General features: G+C 36.7%; 1 protein-coding gene and 1 non-coding gene across 2 annotated transcripts; both read left to right on the top strand.

Annotated features, from left to right (window-relative positions):
• The first annotated feature begins 542 nt into the window (after positions 1–542).
• Positions 543–2,766, top strand: LOC107639411 (uncharacterized). The gene is made up of 4 exons (XM_021121258.2): positions 543–698; positions 1,462–2,053; positions 2,134–2,573; positions 2,746–2,766. Exons 1-4 carry the CDS (start codon positions 543–545, stop codon positions 2,764–2,766), a joined length of 1,209 nt encoding a protein of 402 aa, XP_020976917.1.
• A 15,942-nt stretch (positions 2,767–18,708) lies between these two features.
• Positions 18,709–18,816, top strand: LOC148568509 (small nucleolar RNA R71). Its single transcript, XR_015881513.1, has one exon. It is a non-coding gene; the product is annotated as a small nucleolar RNA R71 (small nucleolar RNA).
• Positions 18,817–20,750: the final 1,934 nt, after the last annotated feature.

Genomic DNA, 20,750 nt, shown 5'->3' with positions numbered 1-20,750 from the left:
ACTCACAGTCCGTCATGGATCTATCTTACATGATTGAGAAGGAGTGAGACCCATTGATTCAAGAGAAATTAACATCTCCAATCCCTTATGTTTGCCATCTTTACTTTTTGTCATTTACTTTCTTGCACTTTACTTTCTTATACTTTCTATTCCTTGCATTTTACTTTCCAGCACTTACTGTCTACTTCATTGCACTTTACTTCTCTTGCTCTTTTACTTTCCGGCACTTTATTTTCAGCACTTTATTTTCCTGCACTTTACTTTTACTTCATTTACTTTCCCTGCACTTTATTGTTTTCTTTTAATTTCATGTCATTTCCATTTCTTGTTGCTCATCACTCTAAATTGAATCATCTAACTAGAATAATCAACTAACTATTGATTGCTTAATCCTTTAATCCTCGTGGGATCGACCTCACTCTAAGTGAGTTTTATTACTTGATGCGACCCAGTATACTTACCGGTAGTTAATACGTGAAATTAAATTTTTCCATATCAGATGCTTTTTAAAAGGGCATTTCAGTGGACAGTTACTTTTGGCGATGGCACAAGATGCCAATAATAATTTCTATACTATTGCTTATACTGTTGTTGGATCAGAAACAAAGGAGTCGTGGAAATTGTTTTTAACTCTCTTACAAGAAGATCTTGGGAATGCAAGTGTGCATGGATGGAACTTTATGTCGGATCAACAAAAAGTTAGTAATTTATTTGTTTATGATTATATTTTGAAATCTAGTTCATTATGCTTCGGATAAAATTATGCTTGTATTTTGAAATCTAGTTAACTTTTTGTATTTTGTAATTTAGATTATTTGTATTAAAACTGCAGAAAAAAGGCTTGTTCTGTTTCTCATTTTTTGTTTAGTTAGCATTAGTTCAGTTTTCTCACATTAGTTAGAATTAGTTAGCATTAGTGCATTGTGTATACTATTAGAAATTATCAAATTGCAGTAGTTCAATTTTCATCATACCAGTGGCATTTGTTAATATTAGTTCATTTATGCATCAAGTTAGCATTAGTTCACTTGTGCATTATTCATATATTAAGTTAGTTTCAGTGCATTTGTGTATTATATTAGAATTTGTTAAATTGCATTAGTTCAATTTTGATAATACCAGTGGCATTATTTAGCATTAGTTCTTTTATGCATCTAGTTAGCATTATTTCGCTTGTGCATCATTTGTGTATTAAGTTAGTATTACTGCATTAGTGTATTATATTAGAATTTCATAAATTGCATTAGTTCAGTTTTCTCATACCAGTGGCATTAGTTAGTATTAGTTCTTTTATGCATCTAGTTAGCATGATTTCACTTGTGCATCATTTGTGTATTAAGTTAGCATTACTGCATTTGTGTATTATATTAGAATTTTATAAATTGCATTAGTTCAATTTTCTCATACCAGTGGCATTAGTTAGTATTTGTTCATTTGGAGATGATATTATGCTACTTTCAGGATCTTCTTGAAGCAATGAAAGAGGTGATGCTAGAGGCACCAAATCAAAATTGTGTAATGTATATGTGGAAAAATTTCATCAACCGTTTTAAGGATCTACAACTTAGAGATGTGGTTTGGGAGTGTGCAAGATGTTCAACCCCCCATGAGTTTGTAGAGACCATGGAAAAGCTTAAGAAGATTAATGAAGAAGCATGGGAGTATCTTATAAGATTTGATCCTCGGGTGTGGGTGAAGGCTTACCTTAACCATGGGCCGAAGGTTGATTCTTTGACAAATAATATGTGTGAATCCTGGAATGCCAATATAGGAAAGTACAGAGTGAAGCCCATTCTTACAATGTGTGAAGAGTTGTGCTGTTATGTCATGAAGAGAATGACGAAGCATATCATTCTACTATCAGCATATCCTGGAAAGCTTGCTCTGGTACAACAAAAAAGAGTTGGCCGAATGATTAAGCCCAGCAACAGATGGAATGCAGAATGGATAGGTGACAACGAGAGGAAGCGGTTTGAAGTGAGTCGCAAGACATCAAGAGTTGCTGTTAAGTTGATGAAGCATACTTGTTCATGCAATATGTGGCAACTAACAGGTTGACTTACTTATTCTTTAATTAAAAACTTGTTAAATGAGTAATGTATTCTAAACTTGTATGTGATTGTTGAATTATAGGAATGCCTTGTGTTCATGCGATTGCTGCTATTAGGAAGAAGCATGACAAGCCAGAAGATTATGTGCACAAATGGCTTTGCATGGAGTCCATCCATCTGACTTATGCACACTCTATCCAACCAATTCCCAGTGAAGAATATTGGCATAGAATATGTTATATCAAGCCAGAACCTCCACCCATCAAGAGGCCGATTGGTAGGCCAAAGATGCATAAAAGAAAGAAGGATCCAATAGAGGATTTGATTCAAGGGGACAAGGTAAGAAAAACATTTCGCATAACATGCAGCAAGTGCGGCGAGAAAGGTCACAACTACAAGACGTGCAAGGGAGCACCATCTAATCCTAATTGGAAGCCTAAAACCAGGAAACCAAAGCACCAAAACTCAAGTACTCAAGCACCAGTGGAACTTCCATTATCCCAATCTGCTCCAAAGACTGAGGTAACAAAGCACTTGAGGATTTAGTTGTCTTTGTTATGAATGATGAAGGATTTATGTGTCTTCAATAGAAATGTTAAAGGATTTATGTGTCATCAATAGAAAAGTTAAAGGATTTATGTGTCTTCAATAAAAAAGTTAAAGGATTTATGTGTCTTCATTATAAATGTTGTAGGCTAGCCATAATACACAATAGGCAGTTCTATGTGAACAAGCACACAACACTCCAATGGTCCCAAATCAAGCCTTACCATGCCCATCAGCAACTCTAGCAAGACTAGCTGTACCAACAGAAACAACCCCAGCATAAGCAGCATCATTCAGCCAATCACCAATCAAGACAACAAACCAGACTTATTCCAAAGTACCAGCTAAATTTAGGCCAAAGCAACCAATCAAAAGGCCACCTGCACCAACTACAACTCAGACTCAAGTTGCTCCACCAACTTCAACAAGTGTGACAACAAGATCGAGTGGAGAAGTATCAAAGGAGACCCTGGCAGCAACAAGTTGTGCTACAATAGGAATGTTCAAGTTTATACCAAATCCAGGCTTCAAGGACCAGAAAAAGTGACATGCTTGTTCCTGAATTATTTTGGAAACAAATATTAGTTTTTTAATGCAATATTTAGTTGTAATACATATTGGCAAACTTTCTTTTAGCCAATTTAGTTGCTTTCGAATTAGTATTTTGGAAACCAAGGGTTGATTACTTGCTACAGTTTCTTTTTCTAGATGTTATTATGTTATGGTATGACAATATTCCTATGTTATGGTTTAGGTTGAATGGATGAATTATTGTTAATCGAATTAATTATATATGGCTTGTTTCTGGCTTAGGTTCATTGAATGAAAATAAACATTAATTTACATGCATTCTATATCTGTTTTAAGGCAACAAGATATGGATAATTCAAATCTTCATTCTTTCATTCATATTAACCAAAATAGTCAACAGACATAATTCACTACAATCCACATTTTTTTTTCATATTTTTCATACCCTAAATAAACAAAGACCAACAACTACAACAATCAAGCCTATAACTATGACCCAGAAGTTACTGCTTTTCTTGTTCTCTAGGTAAATTAATCTTTGCTCTAGATCAGCCATTCTGTTCTCCAATTCTTTCTTCCCAAAATGTTCTTCAACATCTAAGCTCTGATTGTCACCCAATTTTTTTGTTGGCTCCATGCACCCAATTCTTTCAATGTGGTCATCAACCCACACAAAGAATTTACAATATGGTTGTTTCACCTAATCAAGTCGGATAGTATGAAAATATGTTGGTAAAAAAAACTTTCAACTTCACCCATATACATGAAAAATTGTGAGTTTACCTTGAAGATTGGGCATCCGAAAAATAGCCTGTTTGGTTGGTATTTGTCTTCGACAAGTAAAATATGGCATACATCCCGCAGAAGCATTTTGGAGCGACACTATCTTTCTCATCCCCAGCTTGCACTGAACATAGGGCTGCATTTACAACCGAGCCTTCCTGTTGTCTGCCACTACCTCCGCGTTGTCTCATGATTGATGAGCTTCCATCGCTGGCCATCAATATAAGCAACACCACCATCATCAACAAATATGAACAACTACTGCGTATGTTACTTCAGAAAACTCAATTTAAATCTCATTAGGGATACCTTTGCAAAACAACGTTGTTTTCAGCATCAAGGACCTATTTGTCCTTAGAACTTTATTTCCTTCCAGCGTGGCACTGTAACGGACACCTGGACACCATTTCAACCACGTCAGCCAGTTCCATTTGGTGTATGAGAGACAAATAGACGGAAGGATTAAATTGTCCTCCATTTGTTAAAGTCAGGGATTTTTTTGTATTTAAATTTTGTTAGGGATGTATTTGTCAAAAATTAAAAAATTCAGGGACTTATCTGTCTTTTTTCCTAAAATAAATATCAGATTATCTATAATCTATAAGTTATGTAGTTAATTTTTAAAAATGAAAATTATTGCTTCTTTTAAAATAAAATTATCGAGTGAGGCCTTGAACACTTCTTTTACTTTAAGAAAAAAAATATTTTTTACTTATTTTTTTTTCAATTTTGTACAGTGTATACTCTTTGAACTAATGTACCATGATATGGTGGGTATAAATGAGAGGCAATAATATGGCTTGACATGTTAGTAGTTCTGTGGACGTGAGGTAGAGATGAAACTCACTCACTTTCTTACATTGAACAACTTAGGTTTGTAATCATTTGACTTACACTATATGCAGTAGATAAACCACCTTCCTGATTCCAATGACTATTGGAAAAAGGGCCAAAATATCTCTTTGCCAGCTTCTGACTCTTGCGGCATGCCACTGATTGCTGCTGGTATGACTACAGTTTGACGAATACAAAGTCACCTGGTGCATGAAATTACAATCACACTTTTGCAATTCCGCACAACTAACCAGCAAGTGCACTGGGTCGTCCAAGTAATACCTTACGTGAGTAAGGGTCGATCCCACAGAGATTGTTGACTTGAAGCAAGCTATGGTCATCCTTGTAAATCTCAGTCAGGCGGATTCAAATGTTCATGAGTTTGATAATTAAAATATAGTTAAAACAGAAAATAAGATAGAAATACTTATGTAATTCATTAGTGGGATTTCAGATAAGCGTATGAAGATGCTTTGTTCCTTTTGAACTTTTGCTTTCCTATTGCCTTCATCCAATCATTCATACTCCTTTCCATGGCAAGCTGTATGTTGGGGGATCACCGTTGTCAATGGCTACCGTCTGTCCTCTCAGTGAAAATGGTCCAGCTACGGGTTACGTAGGGCTAATCATCTGTCGGTTCTCACTCATGTTGGAATAGGATTCATTGATCCTTTTGTGTCTGTCACTACGCCCAACACTCGTGAGTTTGAAGCTCGTCACAGTCATCCCATCCCAGATCCTACTCGGAATACCACAGACAAGGTTTAGACTTTCTAGATCTCAAGAATGCTGCCAATTGATTCTAGCTTATACCACGAAGACTCTGATCTCACAGAATGGAGGGCTCTGTTTTTAGGAGAGGCAACCATGCATCGTGCACCAGGAGGCTAAGAGATACACACTCAAGCTATTGCAGATAGAACGGAAGTGGTTGTCAGGCACGCGTTCATAGGTGACAATGATGATGAGTGTCACGGATCATCACATTCATCAGGTTGAAGTGCGAGTGAATATCTTGGAATAAGAATAAGCTTGAATTGAATAGAAAAATAATAGTACTTTGCATTAATTCATGAGGAAAAGCAGAGCTCCACACCTTAATCTATGGGGTGCAGAAACTCCACCGTTGAAAATACATAAGAACAAAGTCTAGGCATGGCCGAATGGCCAGCCTCCATACGTGTACAAAAGCATAAAGGTCTAAGGACTAAACGTCCAAAGATGAAAATACAATAGTAAAAGGTCCTATTTATAATGAACTAGTAGCCTAGGGTTACAGAATTAAGTAAATGATGCAGAAATCCACTTCCGGGCCCACTTGGTGTGTGCTTGGGCTGATCATTGAAGCTTTCATATGTAGAGACTTTTCTTGGAGTTAAATGCCAGCTTTGGTGCCAGTTTGGGCGTTTAACTCCAGCTTTTATGTCATTTCTGGCGTTCAACGCCAGAATAGGGTAGAAAGTTGGCGTTTAAATGCCAGTTTGCGTTATCAAAACTCGGGCAAAGTATAGACTATTATATATTGCTGGAAAGCCCAGGATGTATACTTTCCAACGCAATTGAGAGCGCACCAATTGGGCTTCTATAGCTTCAAAAAATCCACTTCGAGTGCAGGGAGGTCAGAATCCAACAACATCTGCAGTCCTTTTTCAGCCTCTGAATTAGATTTTTGCTCAGGTCCCTCAATTTCAGCTAGAAAATATTTAAAATCACAAAAAATACACAAATTCATAGTAAAGTCCAGAAATGTGATTTTTGAATAAAAACTAATAAAAATATAATAAAAATTAACTAAAATATACTAAAAACTACCTAAAAACAATGCCAAAAAGCGTATAAATTATCCGCTCATCATCACCCACCTTGTATACCACAATATTATTCACAAGTTCATTATCTCGCCAGCCAAAGAAGAAAGAGGCAACTGAAAAAGTTACAACAGGGACACAGGCAAAGTGGGTGTTGATGCAGGAGGTTGTTGATAAGGTTGTTATGGCAAAGTATCAATAGCATTTGGTGAGGTTGAGGAGGAAGTGATGCAACACCTGTGCTAAAGTCAAATCAAATCAAGGCCGGCCTTGAACACTTCCCTTCCCTTAAGAAAAAATATTTTTTACTTAATTTTTTTCAATCTTATACATTGTTTACTCATTGAACTAATGTACCATGATATGGTGGGTATAAATGATATGCAAATATGTTCTTTGATATGTTATTTGTAGTTCTGTGGGCATAAGGTAGAGATGAAACTCACTCTCCTTAGAATTGAAAAATTTAGGTTTGTAGTCTATTGACTTACAATAAATACAGTAGATAAGCCACCTTCTCGATTCTTGTGACTATTTTAAAAAGGGCCAAAATATGTCATTCCCAGCTTCTGACTCCTGCACCATGCCACTGATTGCTGCTGGTATGGATACAGTTTGATGAATACAAAGTCACCAACCTTGAATACCATAGTATGTTATTCGCAAGTTCATCATCTCGCCAGCCAAAGAAAAAAGAGGCAGGTGAAAAAGTTACAACAGAGAGATAGTCAAAGTAGGCATTGATACGAGAGGCTGCTCATATGGTTGTAGCGGCAAAGCATCAACAGCATCAGGTGAGGTTGGGTAGGAAGTGATGGAATACCTGTGCTGAAGTCAAATCAAATTGAGCCAGGCTTTGAACACTTCTTTTCCCGTAAGAAAAAAAAATATTTTTTACTTATTTTTTTGTCTATCATGTACAATGTATACTCTTTGAACTAATGTACCATGATATGGTGGGTATAAATGAGTGGCAATAATGTGGCTTGACATGTTAGTAGTTTTGTGCATGTAAGGCAGAGATGAAACTCACTCAACCCTCGTAGCATTGAACAATTTAGGTTTGTAATCATTTGACTTACCGTATATGCAGTAGATAAGCCACCTTCCCGATTCCCGTTACTATTGGTAAAAGGGTCACTTCTAATTCTTGCGCCATGCCACTGATTGCTGCTCGTATGACTGCAGTTTGACGAATACAAAGTCACCCGCCTTGAATACCACAACATTGCTCGCAAGTTCATCATCTCGCCAGCCAAAGAAAAAAGACGCAGCTAAAAAAGTTACAACAGGGAGATAGGCAAAGTGGGCATTGATGCAGGAGGCTGCTGTGGCAAAGCATCAACAACATCTAGTGGGGTTATGCAGGAAGTGATGCAACACCTGTGCTAAAGTCAAATTAAATTATGGCAGGCCTTGAACACTCTCATTCCCTTAAGAAAAAAATTTTTTACTTAAAGTTTTTTCTTTCAATCTTATTCAGTGTTTACTCATTGAACTAATGTACCATGATATGGTGGTTATAAATGATACGCAAATATGTCTCTTAATATGTTGTTTGTAATTCTGTGGGCATAAGGAAGAGATGAAACTCACTCTCCCTCTTAGAATTGAACAATTTAGGTTTGTAATCTATTGACTTACAGTAAATGCAGTAGATAAGTCACCTTCCCGATTCTTGTGACTATTTGAAAAATGGCAAAAATATCTCTTTCTTAGCTTTTGAATCTTGCACGATGTCACTGATTGCTGCTGGTATGACTACAGTTTGACGAATACAAAGTCACCCACCTTGTATAGAAACAATATTATTCTCAAGTTCATCATCTTTCCAGCCAAAGAAGAAAGAGGCAGTTGAAAAAGTTACAACAGGGAGACAGACAAAGTGGGCATTGATGCAAGAGGCTGCTGATAAAGCTGCTGCGGGAAAGCATCAACAGCTTCCGGTAAGGTTGGGCAGGAAATGATGTCACACTTGTGCTAAAGTCAAATTAAATCAAGGCAGCCCTTGAACACTCCCCTACTGATAAATCACTATTTTATGGTTTATTTTATGTTTAATTGAGTAGTTTCATCAAGTCTTCACCCACTTATTCTTACTAATTGCATGATTTTATAATTCCTTTCTAGTTTTGTTCTATGGTTGAAAACTTGCTTCCTAAAGATCTTTAATTTGTGTATTTTAATTCTCCTTTATACCATTCGATGCCGTGATCCGTGTGTTAAGTGTTTCAGGCTTTATAGGGCAGGAATGGCTTAGAGAATGGAGAGGAAGCGATGAGCGAATAATTTATACGCTTTTTGGCATTGTTTTTAGGTAGTTTTTAATATGTTTTAGTCACTTTTTATTATATTTTTATTAGTTTTTAAATAAAAATCACATTTCTGGACTTTACTATGAGTTTGTGTGTTTTTCTGTGATTTCAGATAATTTCTGGCTGAAATTGAGGGACCTGAGTAAAAATCTGATTCAGAGGCTGAAAAAGGACTGCAGATGCTGTTGGATTCTGACCTCCCTGCACTCAAAATGGATTTTTTGGAGCTACAGAAGCCCAATCAGTGTGCTCTCAATTGCATTGGAAAGTAGACATCCAGGGCTTTCCAGCAATATATAATAGTCCATAATTTGCACAAAGATAAATGATGTAAACTGGCGTTTAACGCCAGTTCCATGTTCCATTCTGGCGTTAAACGCCAGAAATAGGTTACAAGTTGGAGTTAAATGCCCAAAACAGGTTACAACCTGGCGTTTAACTCCAAAAATAGCCTAGGCACGTGTAAAGCTCAAGTCTCAGTCCCAGCACACACCAAGTGGGCCCCGGAAGTGGATTTCTGCACTATCTATCGTAGTTTACTCATTTTCTGTAAACCTAGGTTACTAGTTTAGTATTTAAACAACCTTTAGAGATTTATTTTGGACCTCATGACATTTTACACATTTCATATTGTATTTCTGACGGCATGAGTCTCTAAACCCCATGGTTGGGGGTGAGGATCTCTGCTGTGTTTTGATGAATTAATGCAATTACTATTGTTTTCCATTCAATCACGCTTGTTTCTCTTCTAAGATATTCACTCGCACTTCAACTTTATGAATGTGATGATCCGTGACACTCATCACCATTCTCAACATATGAACGCATGCCTGACAACCACCTCTGTTCTACCTTAGACTGAGTGCATATCTCTTAGCCTCCTGATTCAGATAAGAGTCTTCGTGGTATAGGCTAGAATTATTGGCAGCCATTCTTGAGATTCGGAGAGTCTAAATCTTGTCTGTGGTATTCCGAGTAGGATCTGGGAAGGGATGACTGTGATGAGCTTCAAACTCGCGAGTGCTGGGCGTAGTGACAGACGCAAAAGGATCAATGGATCCTATTCCAACATGAGTGAGAACCGACAGATGATTAGCCGTGCGGTGACAGCGCATTTGGACCATTTTAACTGAGAGGACGGATGGTAGCCATTGACAACGGTAATCCACCAACATACAGCTTGCCATAGAAGGAGCCTTGCGTGTGTGAAGAAGACAGTAGAAAAGTAGAGATTCAGAAGACAGAGCATCTCCAAAACCTCAACCTGTTCTCCATTACTGCATAACAAGTACCCTTTATTTCATGTTATTTATTTTTCATAAATACAATCACTCTTATCATTAATCTCCTGACTAAGATTTACAAAATAGCCATAGCTTGCTTCAAGCCGACAATCTCCGTGGGATCGACCCTTACTCACGTAAGGTATTACTTGGACGACCCAGTGCACTTGCTGGTTAGTTGTGCGGAGTTGTGAATCACAATTTCGTGTACCAAGTTTTTGGCGCCGTTGCCGGGGATTGTTCGAGTTTGGACAACTGACGGTTTATTTTGTTGCTTAGATTAGGAATAATTTATTTTTGTTAGTTTAGAGTCACTAGAATTGCATCTGCTATTTTCCTTTCAAAAACACTATTTTTCTTTATTAATTTTTAATTTTTCTTTGAGTCTTCTGTTTGAGTTTAGATTCATATTTTAAGTTTGGTGTCAATTGCATGTTTTTATTTTCCTTTAAATTTTCGAAATTTGTGTTCATTGTGCTTTCTTGATCTTCAAGTTGTTCTTGCTATTTTTCCTGTTTGATCTTTAGTTTTTCATGTTCTGTGTCTTTTCTTGTTTTTCTTGTGCGTTTTTAAATTATCAGTATTCAAAAAGTTTTATATACATTAAATACCTTTTTTTTAAAAACACATTAAATTTATAGCTCAGTTGGCTAGAGCATTGTGCTTATGTTCTTGGTAATTGGGTATCTTCCTTTTAAAACTTTTTCTAAAATAATTTTCCTTTGATTAAATCTTGTGTCAAGCTTTTAAGTTTGGTGTTCTCTTGTTATTTTTCTTTAATTTTTGAAAATTTATTTTTAGTTTTCTAAAAGTTTTAAGTTTGGTGTTCTTTTTATGTTCTTGAGTCTTTGAATTTTATTCTTGTTGTTCTTGTGAGTCTTCAAGGTGTTCTTGAGTCTTCTTTGTATTTTGATCCTAAAATTTTTAAGTTTGGTGTTCCTTAGTATTTTCCCTCCAAAATTTTCGAAAAACAAGGAGCATTAGATCTAAAAATTTTAAGTCTTGTGTCTATTGTACGTTCTTCTCTTTCCTCATAAAAATTCAAAAATAAAAAAAATTATCCTTTCCTTTAATTGCTCATAATTTTCGAATTCATTAGGTTGATTTGGTCAAAAATTTTAAAATCATATCTTTTTCAAAATCTTATCTTATCTTTTCCAATCTAAAATTTTAAAATCATACATTTTTCAAATCTTTTTAATTAATTACTTATTTTAATTTTCAATTTTCCTTTTTATCTATTTTTCTAATTTTCGAAATTATAGTTAATTTATTTTATTTTATTTTCCTTTTAATTTTCGGTACTCAAAAAGAAAAAAAATAATAATTTTTTTTATATTTTGCAATTCACATCATCTCCCTTTATCCATCATGGACTTAAGTGAAAATGAACAGTCCAGAAGGACTCTGGGGTCATATGCCAACCCCATTACTACTGCATACGGGAGTAGTATCTGTATACCTCCCATCAAAGCAAGCAGTTTTGAGCTAAATTCTCAGCTCATTGTCATGGTGCAGCAAAATTGCCAGTATTTCGGTCTTCCACAGGAAGAACCTACTGAGTTTCTGGCACAGTTCTTGCAAATTGCTGACACAGTGCGTGACAAGGAGGTAGATCAGGATGTATACAGGCTGTTACTGTTTCTGTTTGCTGTAAAAGATCAAGCTAAGAGGTGGTTAAATAACCAACCCACTGCAAGCATAAGAACATGGAAACAGTTATCAGACAAATTCCTAAATCAATATTTCTCTCCAAAAAGGATGACACAGCTAAGGCTGGACATCCAAGGCTTTAAACAAGAGGATGATGAATCCCTTTATAATGCCTGGGAGAGGTACAGAGGGATGTTAAGGAAGTGCCCTTCTGAAATGTTTTCAGAGTGGGTACAGTTAGACATCTTCTACTACGAGCTTACAGAAAAAGCTCAGATATCTCTAGACCACTCAGCTGGTGGATCTATACACATGAGAAAGACTGTTGAAGAGGCTCAAGAGCTTATTGATATCTTTGCTAGAAATCAGCATCTATACATAAGTAATGAGTCCTCTATGAAAGAAGAAGCTAAGGCAGTATTAGCTGACTTTAGTCCTCAGGAACAAGTTGCTGAACTCAATCAGCAACTATCTTCTATAACAAGGCAGTTATCAGAAATTAAGGAGATGCTACAAGAAACCAAAAATGCTAACAAGGATATGGAATCACAAGTGAATCAGACAAAATAGCAGTTATCAAAACAGATAACAGAAGAGTGCCAAGCAATTCAATTAAGAAGTGGAAAAATATTAAATACATCAACTCAAAGAAGCAGAAAGCCAAAAAAAGAACAGCTGACAGAGGATGAGTAACCTGCTACCCAAAATCCCTCTGAGGATAGTAAGAGCCCAAAAAAGAATAAGTTTGGTGTTCAAACGCCAGTGAGGGATCAGACACCTGTAAGTGCTGATAATAACTCCCTCAAGAAGGCTTCTCAACTTACCTCTGTAGGAAATAAACCTGCAGCAACTAAGGTTGAAGAATATAAAGCCAAAATACCTTATCCTCAGAAACTCCGCCAAGCAGAACAGGATAAACAATTTGCCCGCTTTGCAGACTATCTCAGGACTCTTGAAATAAAGATTCCATTTGTAAAGGCACTTGAGCAAATACCCTCTTATGCTAAGTTCATGAAAGAGATCTTAAGTCATAAGAAGGATTGGAGAGAAACAGAAAAAGTTTTTCTCACTGAAGAATGCAGTGCAGTCATCCTAACAAGCTTACCAGAAAAGCTTAAGGATCCCGGAAGCTTTATGATACCATGCACATTAGAGGGTGCTTGCACCAAGACAGCTCTATGTGATCTTGGGGCAAGTATCAACCTAATCCCTGCATCCACTATCAGAAAGCTTGGCTTGACTGAAGAGGTCAAACCAACCCGGATTTGTCTTCAACTTGCTGATGGCTCCATTAAATACCCATCAGGCATAATTGAGGACATGATTGTCAAGGTTGGGCCATTTGCCTTCCCTACTGACTTTGTAGTACTGGAAATGGAGGAGCAAAAGAGTGCAACTCTCATTCTAGAAAGACCATTCCTAGCAACTGGACGAACCCTCATTGACGTCCAAAAAGGGGAGATAACCCTGAGAGTCAATGAGGATGAGTTTAAGTTGAATGTTGTCAAAGCTATGCAGCATCCAGACACATCAGAAGACTGCCTGAGCGTTGATATTATTGACTCCCTGGTGGAAGAGGTCAATATGACTGAGAGTCTCGAATCAGAGCTAGAGGACATTTTTAAAGATGTTCAGCCTGATCTAGAAGAACCAGAGGAACTAAAAGAACCTCTGAAAACTCCTCAGGAAGAGGAGAAACCTCCTAAACCCGAGCTCAAACCACTACCACCATCCATGAAATATGCATTTCTGGGAGACGGCGACACTTTTCCTGTAATCATAAGCTCTGCTTTAGAGCCACAGGAAGAGAAAGCAATAATTCAGGTGCTAAGGACACACAAGACAGCTCTTGGGTGGTCCATAAGTGATCTTAAGGGCATTAGCCCAGCCAGATGCATGCATAAGATCCTATTAGAGGATGATGCTAAGCCAGTGGTTCAACCACAGAGGCGGCTAAATCCCGCCATGAAGGAGGTGGTGCAGAAAGAGGTCACTAAGTTACTAGAGGCTGGGATTATTTATCCTATTTCTGATAGCCCCTGGGTGAGCCCTGTCCATGTTGTCCCTAAGAAGGGAGGAATGACAGTGGTTCATAATGAAAAGAATGAACTGGTTCCTGGTATGCAAAATCGTGATCGTTCATTCCTTGGTAACAGCGTCAAAAACTGTATACGCACATTCATAATCTTAATTCTTTGTCACAACTTCGCACAACTAACCAGCAAGTGCACTGGATCGTCCAAGTAATAAACCTTACGTGAGTAAGGGTCGATCCCACGGAGATTGTCGGCTTGAAGCAAGCTATGGTCACCTTGTAAATCTCAGTCAGGCGGATTCAAATGGTTATAGAGTTTTAATAATTAAAATATAAATAAAACGTAAAATAAAGATAGAGATGCTTATGTAATTCATTGGTGAGAATTTTAGATAAGCGTATGGAGATGCTTTTGTTCCTTCTGAACCTCTGCTTTCCTATTGCTTTCATCCAATCCTTCATACTCCTTTCTATGGCAAGCTTTATGTAGGGCATCACCGTTGTCAATGGCTACATCCCGTCCTCTCAGTGAAAATGGTCCAAAATGCGCTGTCACTGCACAACTAATCATCTATCGGTTCTCGATCCTACTGGAATAGGATTCAGTAATCTTTTTGCGTCTGTCACTACGCCCAGTACTCGCGAGTTTGAAGCTCGTCACAGCCATCCCTTCCCAGATCCTACTCGGAATACCACAGACAATGTTTAGACTTTCCGGACCTCAAGAATGGCCGCCAATAATTCTAGCCTATACCACGAAGACTCTGATCTCACGATCAGAAGGCTAAGAGATACACATTTAAGCTTGTTTACATATAGAACGGAAGTGTTTGTCAGGCACGCGTTCATAAGTGAGAATGATGATGAACGTCACATAATCATCACATTCATCATGTTCTTGTGTGCGAATGAATATCTTAGAGAAGAAATAGGCTTGAATTGAATAGAAAAATAATAGTACTTTGCATTAATTCATGAGGAACAGCAGAGCTCCACACCTTAATCTATGGTGTGTAGAAACTCTACCGTTGAAAATACATAAGTGATAATGGTCCAGGTATGGCCAAATGGCCAGCCTCCCAAAGAGGTTTCAATCATCAAAACATGATCAAAAGATGTAAATACAATAGTAAATAGTCCTATTTATACTTAACTAGTTACTAGGGTTACAGAAATAAGTAAATGATGCAGAAATCCACTTCCGGGCCCACTTGGTGTGTGCTTGGGCTGAGCATTGAAGCTTTCACGTGTAGAGGTCTTCCTTGGAGTTGAACGCCAGTTTGTAACCTGTTCCTGGCGTTTAACTCTGCTTTGCAACCTGTTTCTGGCGTTTAACTCCAAAATAGGGCAGAGAGCTGGCGTTGAACGCCAGTTTGCATCATCAAAACTCGGGCAAAGTATGGACTATTATATATTGCTGGAAAGCCCTGAATGTCTACTTTTCAACTCAATTGAGAGCACTCCATTTGGACTTTTGTAGCTCCAGAAAATTCACTTTGAGAGCAGGGAGGTTAGAATCCAACAGCATTTGCAGTCCTTCTTCAGCCTCTGAATCTGATTTTTACTCAAGTCCCTCAATTTCAGCTAGAAATTACCTGAAATCACAGAAAAAAACACAAACTCATAGTAAAGTCCAGAAATGTGAATTTTATTAAAAAACTAATAAAAATATACTAAAAACTAACTAAATCATACTAAAAACTATGTAAAAATAATGCCAAAAAGCGTATAAATTATCCGCTCATCACAACACCAAACTTAAATTGTTGCTTGTGCCCAAGCAACTGAAAATCAAATAGGATAAAAAGAAGAGAATATACTATAAATTCCAAAATATCAATGAAACGTAGCTCCAATCAGATGAGCGGGACTAGTAGCTTTTTGCCTCTTGAATAGTTTTGGCATCTCACTTTATCCATTGAAGTTCAGAATGATTGGCATCTATAGGAACATAGATTTTAGATAGTGTTATTGATTCTCCGAGTTCAGTATGTTGATTCTTGAACACAGCTACTTTATGAGTCTTGGCCGTAGCCCTAAGCACTCTGTTTTCCAATATTACCACCGGATACATACATGCCACAGACACATAACTGGGTGAACCTTTTCAGATTGTGACTCAGCTTTGCTAAAGTCCCCAATTAGAGCTGTCCAGGGTTCTTAAGCACACTCTTTTTTTTGCTTTGGACCTTGACTTTAACCGCTCAGTCTCAAGTTTTCACTTGACACCTTCACGCCACAAGCACATGGTTAGGGACAGCTTGGTTTAGCCGCTTAGGCCAGGATTTTATTCATTTAGGCCCTCCTATCCACTGATGCTCAAAGCCTTGGATCCTTTTTATTACCCTTGCCTTTTGATTTTAAGGGCTATTGGCTTTTTGCTCTTGCCTTTTGGTTTAAAGAGCTTTTGGCTTTTTCTGCTTGCTCTTTCTTTTTCATTTTTTTTCGCCATTTTTCTTTTCTCTTTTTTTTTTCTTCGCAAGCTTTTGTATTCACTGCTTTTTCTTGCTTCAAGAATCAATTTTATGATTTTTCAGATTATCAATAACATTTCTCCTTTTTCATCATTCTTTCAAGAGCCAACATATTTAACATTCATAAACCACAATATCAAAAGACATATGCACTGTTCAAACATTCATTCAGAAAACAAAAAGTATTGTCACCACATCAAAATAATTAAACTAGTTTCAAGGATGAATTCGAAACCATGTACTTCTTGTTCTTTTGATTTTTTAGAACAGTTTTCAATTAAGAGAGGTGATGGATTCATAGGACATTCATAGCTTCAAGATATAGACACTTAAACACTAATGATCATGTAATAAAGATACAAACATAAATAAACATGAAGCATAGTAAACGAAAAACAGGAAAATAAGGACAAGGAGATTAAGGAACGGGTCCACCTTAGTGAGGGTGGTGTCTTCCTCTTCTTGATGCTTCTTTCTGGCGTTTAAACACCAGTAATCTCTTCTTCCAGGGTGAGCTGTTTTTAATGCTGTTTTTCATTCTGTTTTTGATTTTTCAGTAGGTTTTGTGACTTCACATGATCATCAACCTAAAAAAAATAAAATAACAATAGAAAATAAATAGATATAATTAAATAATATTGGGTTGCCTCCCAACAAGTGCTTCTTTAAAGTCAATAGCTTGACAGTGAGCTCTCATGGAGCCTCACAGATGTTCAGAGCATTGTTGGGACCTCCCAACACCAAACTTAGAGTTTGAATGTGGGGGTTCAACACCAAACTTAGAGTTTGGTTGTGGCCTCCCAACACCAAACTTAAAGTTTGACTGTGGGGGCTTTGGTTGACTCTGCAGTGAGAGAAGATTTTCATGCTTCCTCTCCATGGTTACAGAAGGCGATTTTTGAGTTTTAAACATAAGATTGTCCTCATTCAGTTGAAGGGCCAATTCTCCTCTGTCCACATCAATCACAGCTCTTGCTGTGGCTAGGAAGGGTCTTCCAAGGATGATGGATTCATCCTCTTCCTTCCCAGTGTCTAGGATTATGAAATCAGCAGGGATGTAAAGGCCTTCAACCTTGACTATCACGTCCTCTACTAGTCCATAAGCCTATTTTCTTGAGTTGTCTGCCATCTCTAATGAGATTCTGGCAGCTTACACCTCAAAGATTCCAAGTTTCTCCATTACAGAGAGTGGCATTAAGTTTATTCCTGACCCCAGGTCATACAGAGCCTTCTCAAAGGTCATGGTGCCTATGTTACAGGGAATTAGGAATTTACCAGGATCCTATTTCTTTTGAGGTAGAGTTTGCTGAACCAAGGCATTTAGTTCCTTGATGAGCAATGGAGGTTCATCCTCCCAAGTCTCATTACCAAATAATTTGGCATTCAGCTTCATGATTGCACCAAGGTGTTTAACAGCTTGCTCTTCAGTAATGTCTTCATCCTCTTCAGAGGATGAATACTTATCAGAGCTCATAAAGGGCAAAAGGAGGTTCAATGGAATCTCTATGATCTCTAGATGAGCCTCAGATTCCTTTGGTTCCTCAAAGGGAAACTCCTTATCGGTCAGTGAACGTCCCAGGAGGTCTTCCTCACTAGGATTCACGCCCTCCTCCTCTACTTTGGGTTCGGCCACACCAAGCAAGGTAATGGCCTTGCACTCTCTTTTTGGATTCTCTTCTGTATTGCTTGGGAGAGTACTAAGAGGGGTTTCAGTGACTCTTTTACTCTGCTGGCCCACTTGTGCCTCCAAATTTCTAATAGAGGACCTTGTTTCATTCATGAAACTTAAAGTGGCCTTAGATAGATCAGAGACTATATTTGCTAAGCTAGATGGATTTTGCTCAGAATTCTCTGTCTGTTGCTGAGTGGATGATGGAAAAGGTTTGCTATTGCTAAACCTGTTTCTTCCACCATTATTAAAGCCTTGTTGGGGCTTTTGTTGATCCTTCCATGAGAAATTTAGATGATTTCTCCATGAGGAATTATAGGTATTTCCATAGGGTTCCCCCATGTAATTCACCTCTGCTATTGCAGGGTTCTCAGGATTATAAGCTTCTTCTTCAGAAGATGCCTCTTGAGTACTGTTAGATGTAGCTTGCAATCCATTCAGACTCTGAGAAATCATATTGACTTGCTGAGTTAATATTTTATTCTGAGCCAATATGGTATTCAGAGTATCAATTTCAAGAACTCCCTTCCTCTGAGGCGTCCCATTACTCACAGAATTCCTTTCAGAAGTGTACATGAACTGGTTATTTGCAACCATGTCAATGAGTTCTTGAGCTTCTGCAGGCGTTTTCTTTAGGTGAATAAATCCACCTGCAGAATGGTCCAATGACATCTTAGATAATTCAGACAGACCATCATAGAATATATCCAGGATGGTCCATTCTGAAAGCATGTCAGAAGGACACTTTTTGGTCAGTTGCTTGTATCTCTCCCAAGCTTCATAGAGGGATTCACCTTCTTTCTGTTTGAAGGTTTGAACATCCACTCTAAGCTTGCTAAGCTTTTGAGGAGGAAAGAACTTGGCTAAGAAAGCCGTGACCAGCTTATCCCAAGAGTTCAGGCTATCTTTAGGTTGAGAGTCCAACCATAGTCTAGCTCTGTCTCTTACAGCAAATGGGAAAAGCTTAAGCCTGTAGACCTCGGAGTCAACCCCATTGGTCTTAACAGTATCACAGATCTGCAAGAATTCAGTTAAGAACTGAAAAGGATTTTCTGATGGAAGTCCATGAAACTTGCAGTTCTGTTGCATTAGAGAAACTAATTGAGGCTTTAGCTTAAAATTGTTTGCTCCAATGGCAGGGATTGAGATGCTTCTTCCATATAAATTGGAATTTGGTGCAGTAAATTCACCAAGCATCTTCCTTGCATTGTTATTATTTTCGGCCATGTCTCCTTCTTTTTCAAAAATTTCTGTCAGATTTTCTCAAGAGAGTTGTGCTTTAGCTTCCTCTTCAGAGTCCTTTCAGGTTCAGGATCAGCTTCAACAAGAATGTTCTTATCCTTGTTCCTGCTTATATGAAAAAGAAGAGAATAGAAAATAATAGGGATCCTCTTTGCCACAGTAGAGAGGTTCCTTTATGTGAGTAGAAGAGAAGAGAATAGAAGAAGAGAAATTTGAACACCAAGAGGAAGAGAGGGTTCGAATTTTTAAGAAGAAGAGAAGTGTTAGTAGATAAATAAATAATTAGAAGGAGATGAGAGATGGAAGATTTCGAAAATTAAATAAAATAAAAATATTTTTGTTTTTAAATTAAAATTAAGGTTATAATTCGAATTTTTTTTAAAAAAGAAAAATTAAATTAAATTAAAATTTAAAACAATTAGTTAATTAAAAAGGAATTTTGAAAAAGAGAAAGGTGATTTTCGAAAATTAGAGAGAGAAAATTAGTTAGGTAGTTTTGAAAAAAAGATAAGAATCAAACAAAAAGATAGGATTAGTTTGAAAAAGATTTGAAAATCAATTTTAAAAAGATAAGAGGTTAGAAAAGATTTTGAAAAAGATGTGATTGACATTTATTTTTAAAAAAAAAAGATTTGAAAAAGAAATTTAAAAAGATTTGATTTTGAAAATTAAATTTGATTACTTAACTAACAAGAAACAAAAAGATATGATTTTAAAATTTAAAGATTGAACTTTTCTTACTAGGCAAGTAACAAACTTAAAATTTTTGAATCAATCACATTAATTGTTAGCATCAATTTCGAAAATATGAAATAGAAATAAGAAAAAGATTTTGAAAATAAATTTTGAAAATTTCGAAATTATGAAAGAAAAAATGAAAAAGATTTGATTTTTGAAAAAGATAAAATTTTTAAATTGAAAATTTGATTTGACTCATAAGAAACAATTAAATTTTAAAACTTTTGACTGAATCAAATCAAATTTTCGAAAATTATGAGTGAAATAAGGGAAAGATATTTTTTTTATTTTTGAATTTTTAATGATGAAAGAGAAAAACAATGAAAAGACTCAAAACATGAAAAATGTGAATCAAAACACACAATGCATGCAAGAACACTTTGAATGTCAAGATGAACACCAAGAACTTATTTTTGAAAATTTTTAAGAAAAGAAAAACATGCAAGACACCAAACTTAGAAATTTTCAAACTTTGGACACTATGAATGCAAGAATGCATGTGAAAAATAAGATGCAACACACAACAAGAAAATATGAAGATCAAACAAGAGGATTCATCAAGAACAACTTGAAGATCATGAAGAATGGAATGCATGAATTTTCGAAAAATGCAAGAAAGAGATAAACATGCAATTGACACTATACACAAACAAGAAACACAAATTATTTTTAGTTTTATGATTTTATAAATTTTTTTGGATTTTTCGAAAATTCTTTTGAAAAGGAAAATAAGGATTTCAAAAGTTTTAATTGGAATTCCAGGAATCTTGCAATATTAGTCTAAAACT

The sequence above is a fragment of the Arachis ipaensis genome, chromosome B4 (genome assembly GCF_059453495.1).
Source record: "Arachis ipaensis isolate K30076 ecotype BB chromosome B4, ASM5945349v1, whole genome shotgun sequence".
Taxonomy (NCBI): Eukaryota; Viridiplantae; Streptophyta; class Magnoliopsida; order Fabales; family Fabaceae; genus Arachis; species Arachis ipaensis.
The sequence above is the reverse complement of the archived record's forward strand: the minus strand, read 5'-3'. Positions and strand labels throughout refer to the sequence as shown.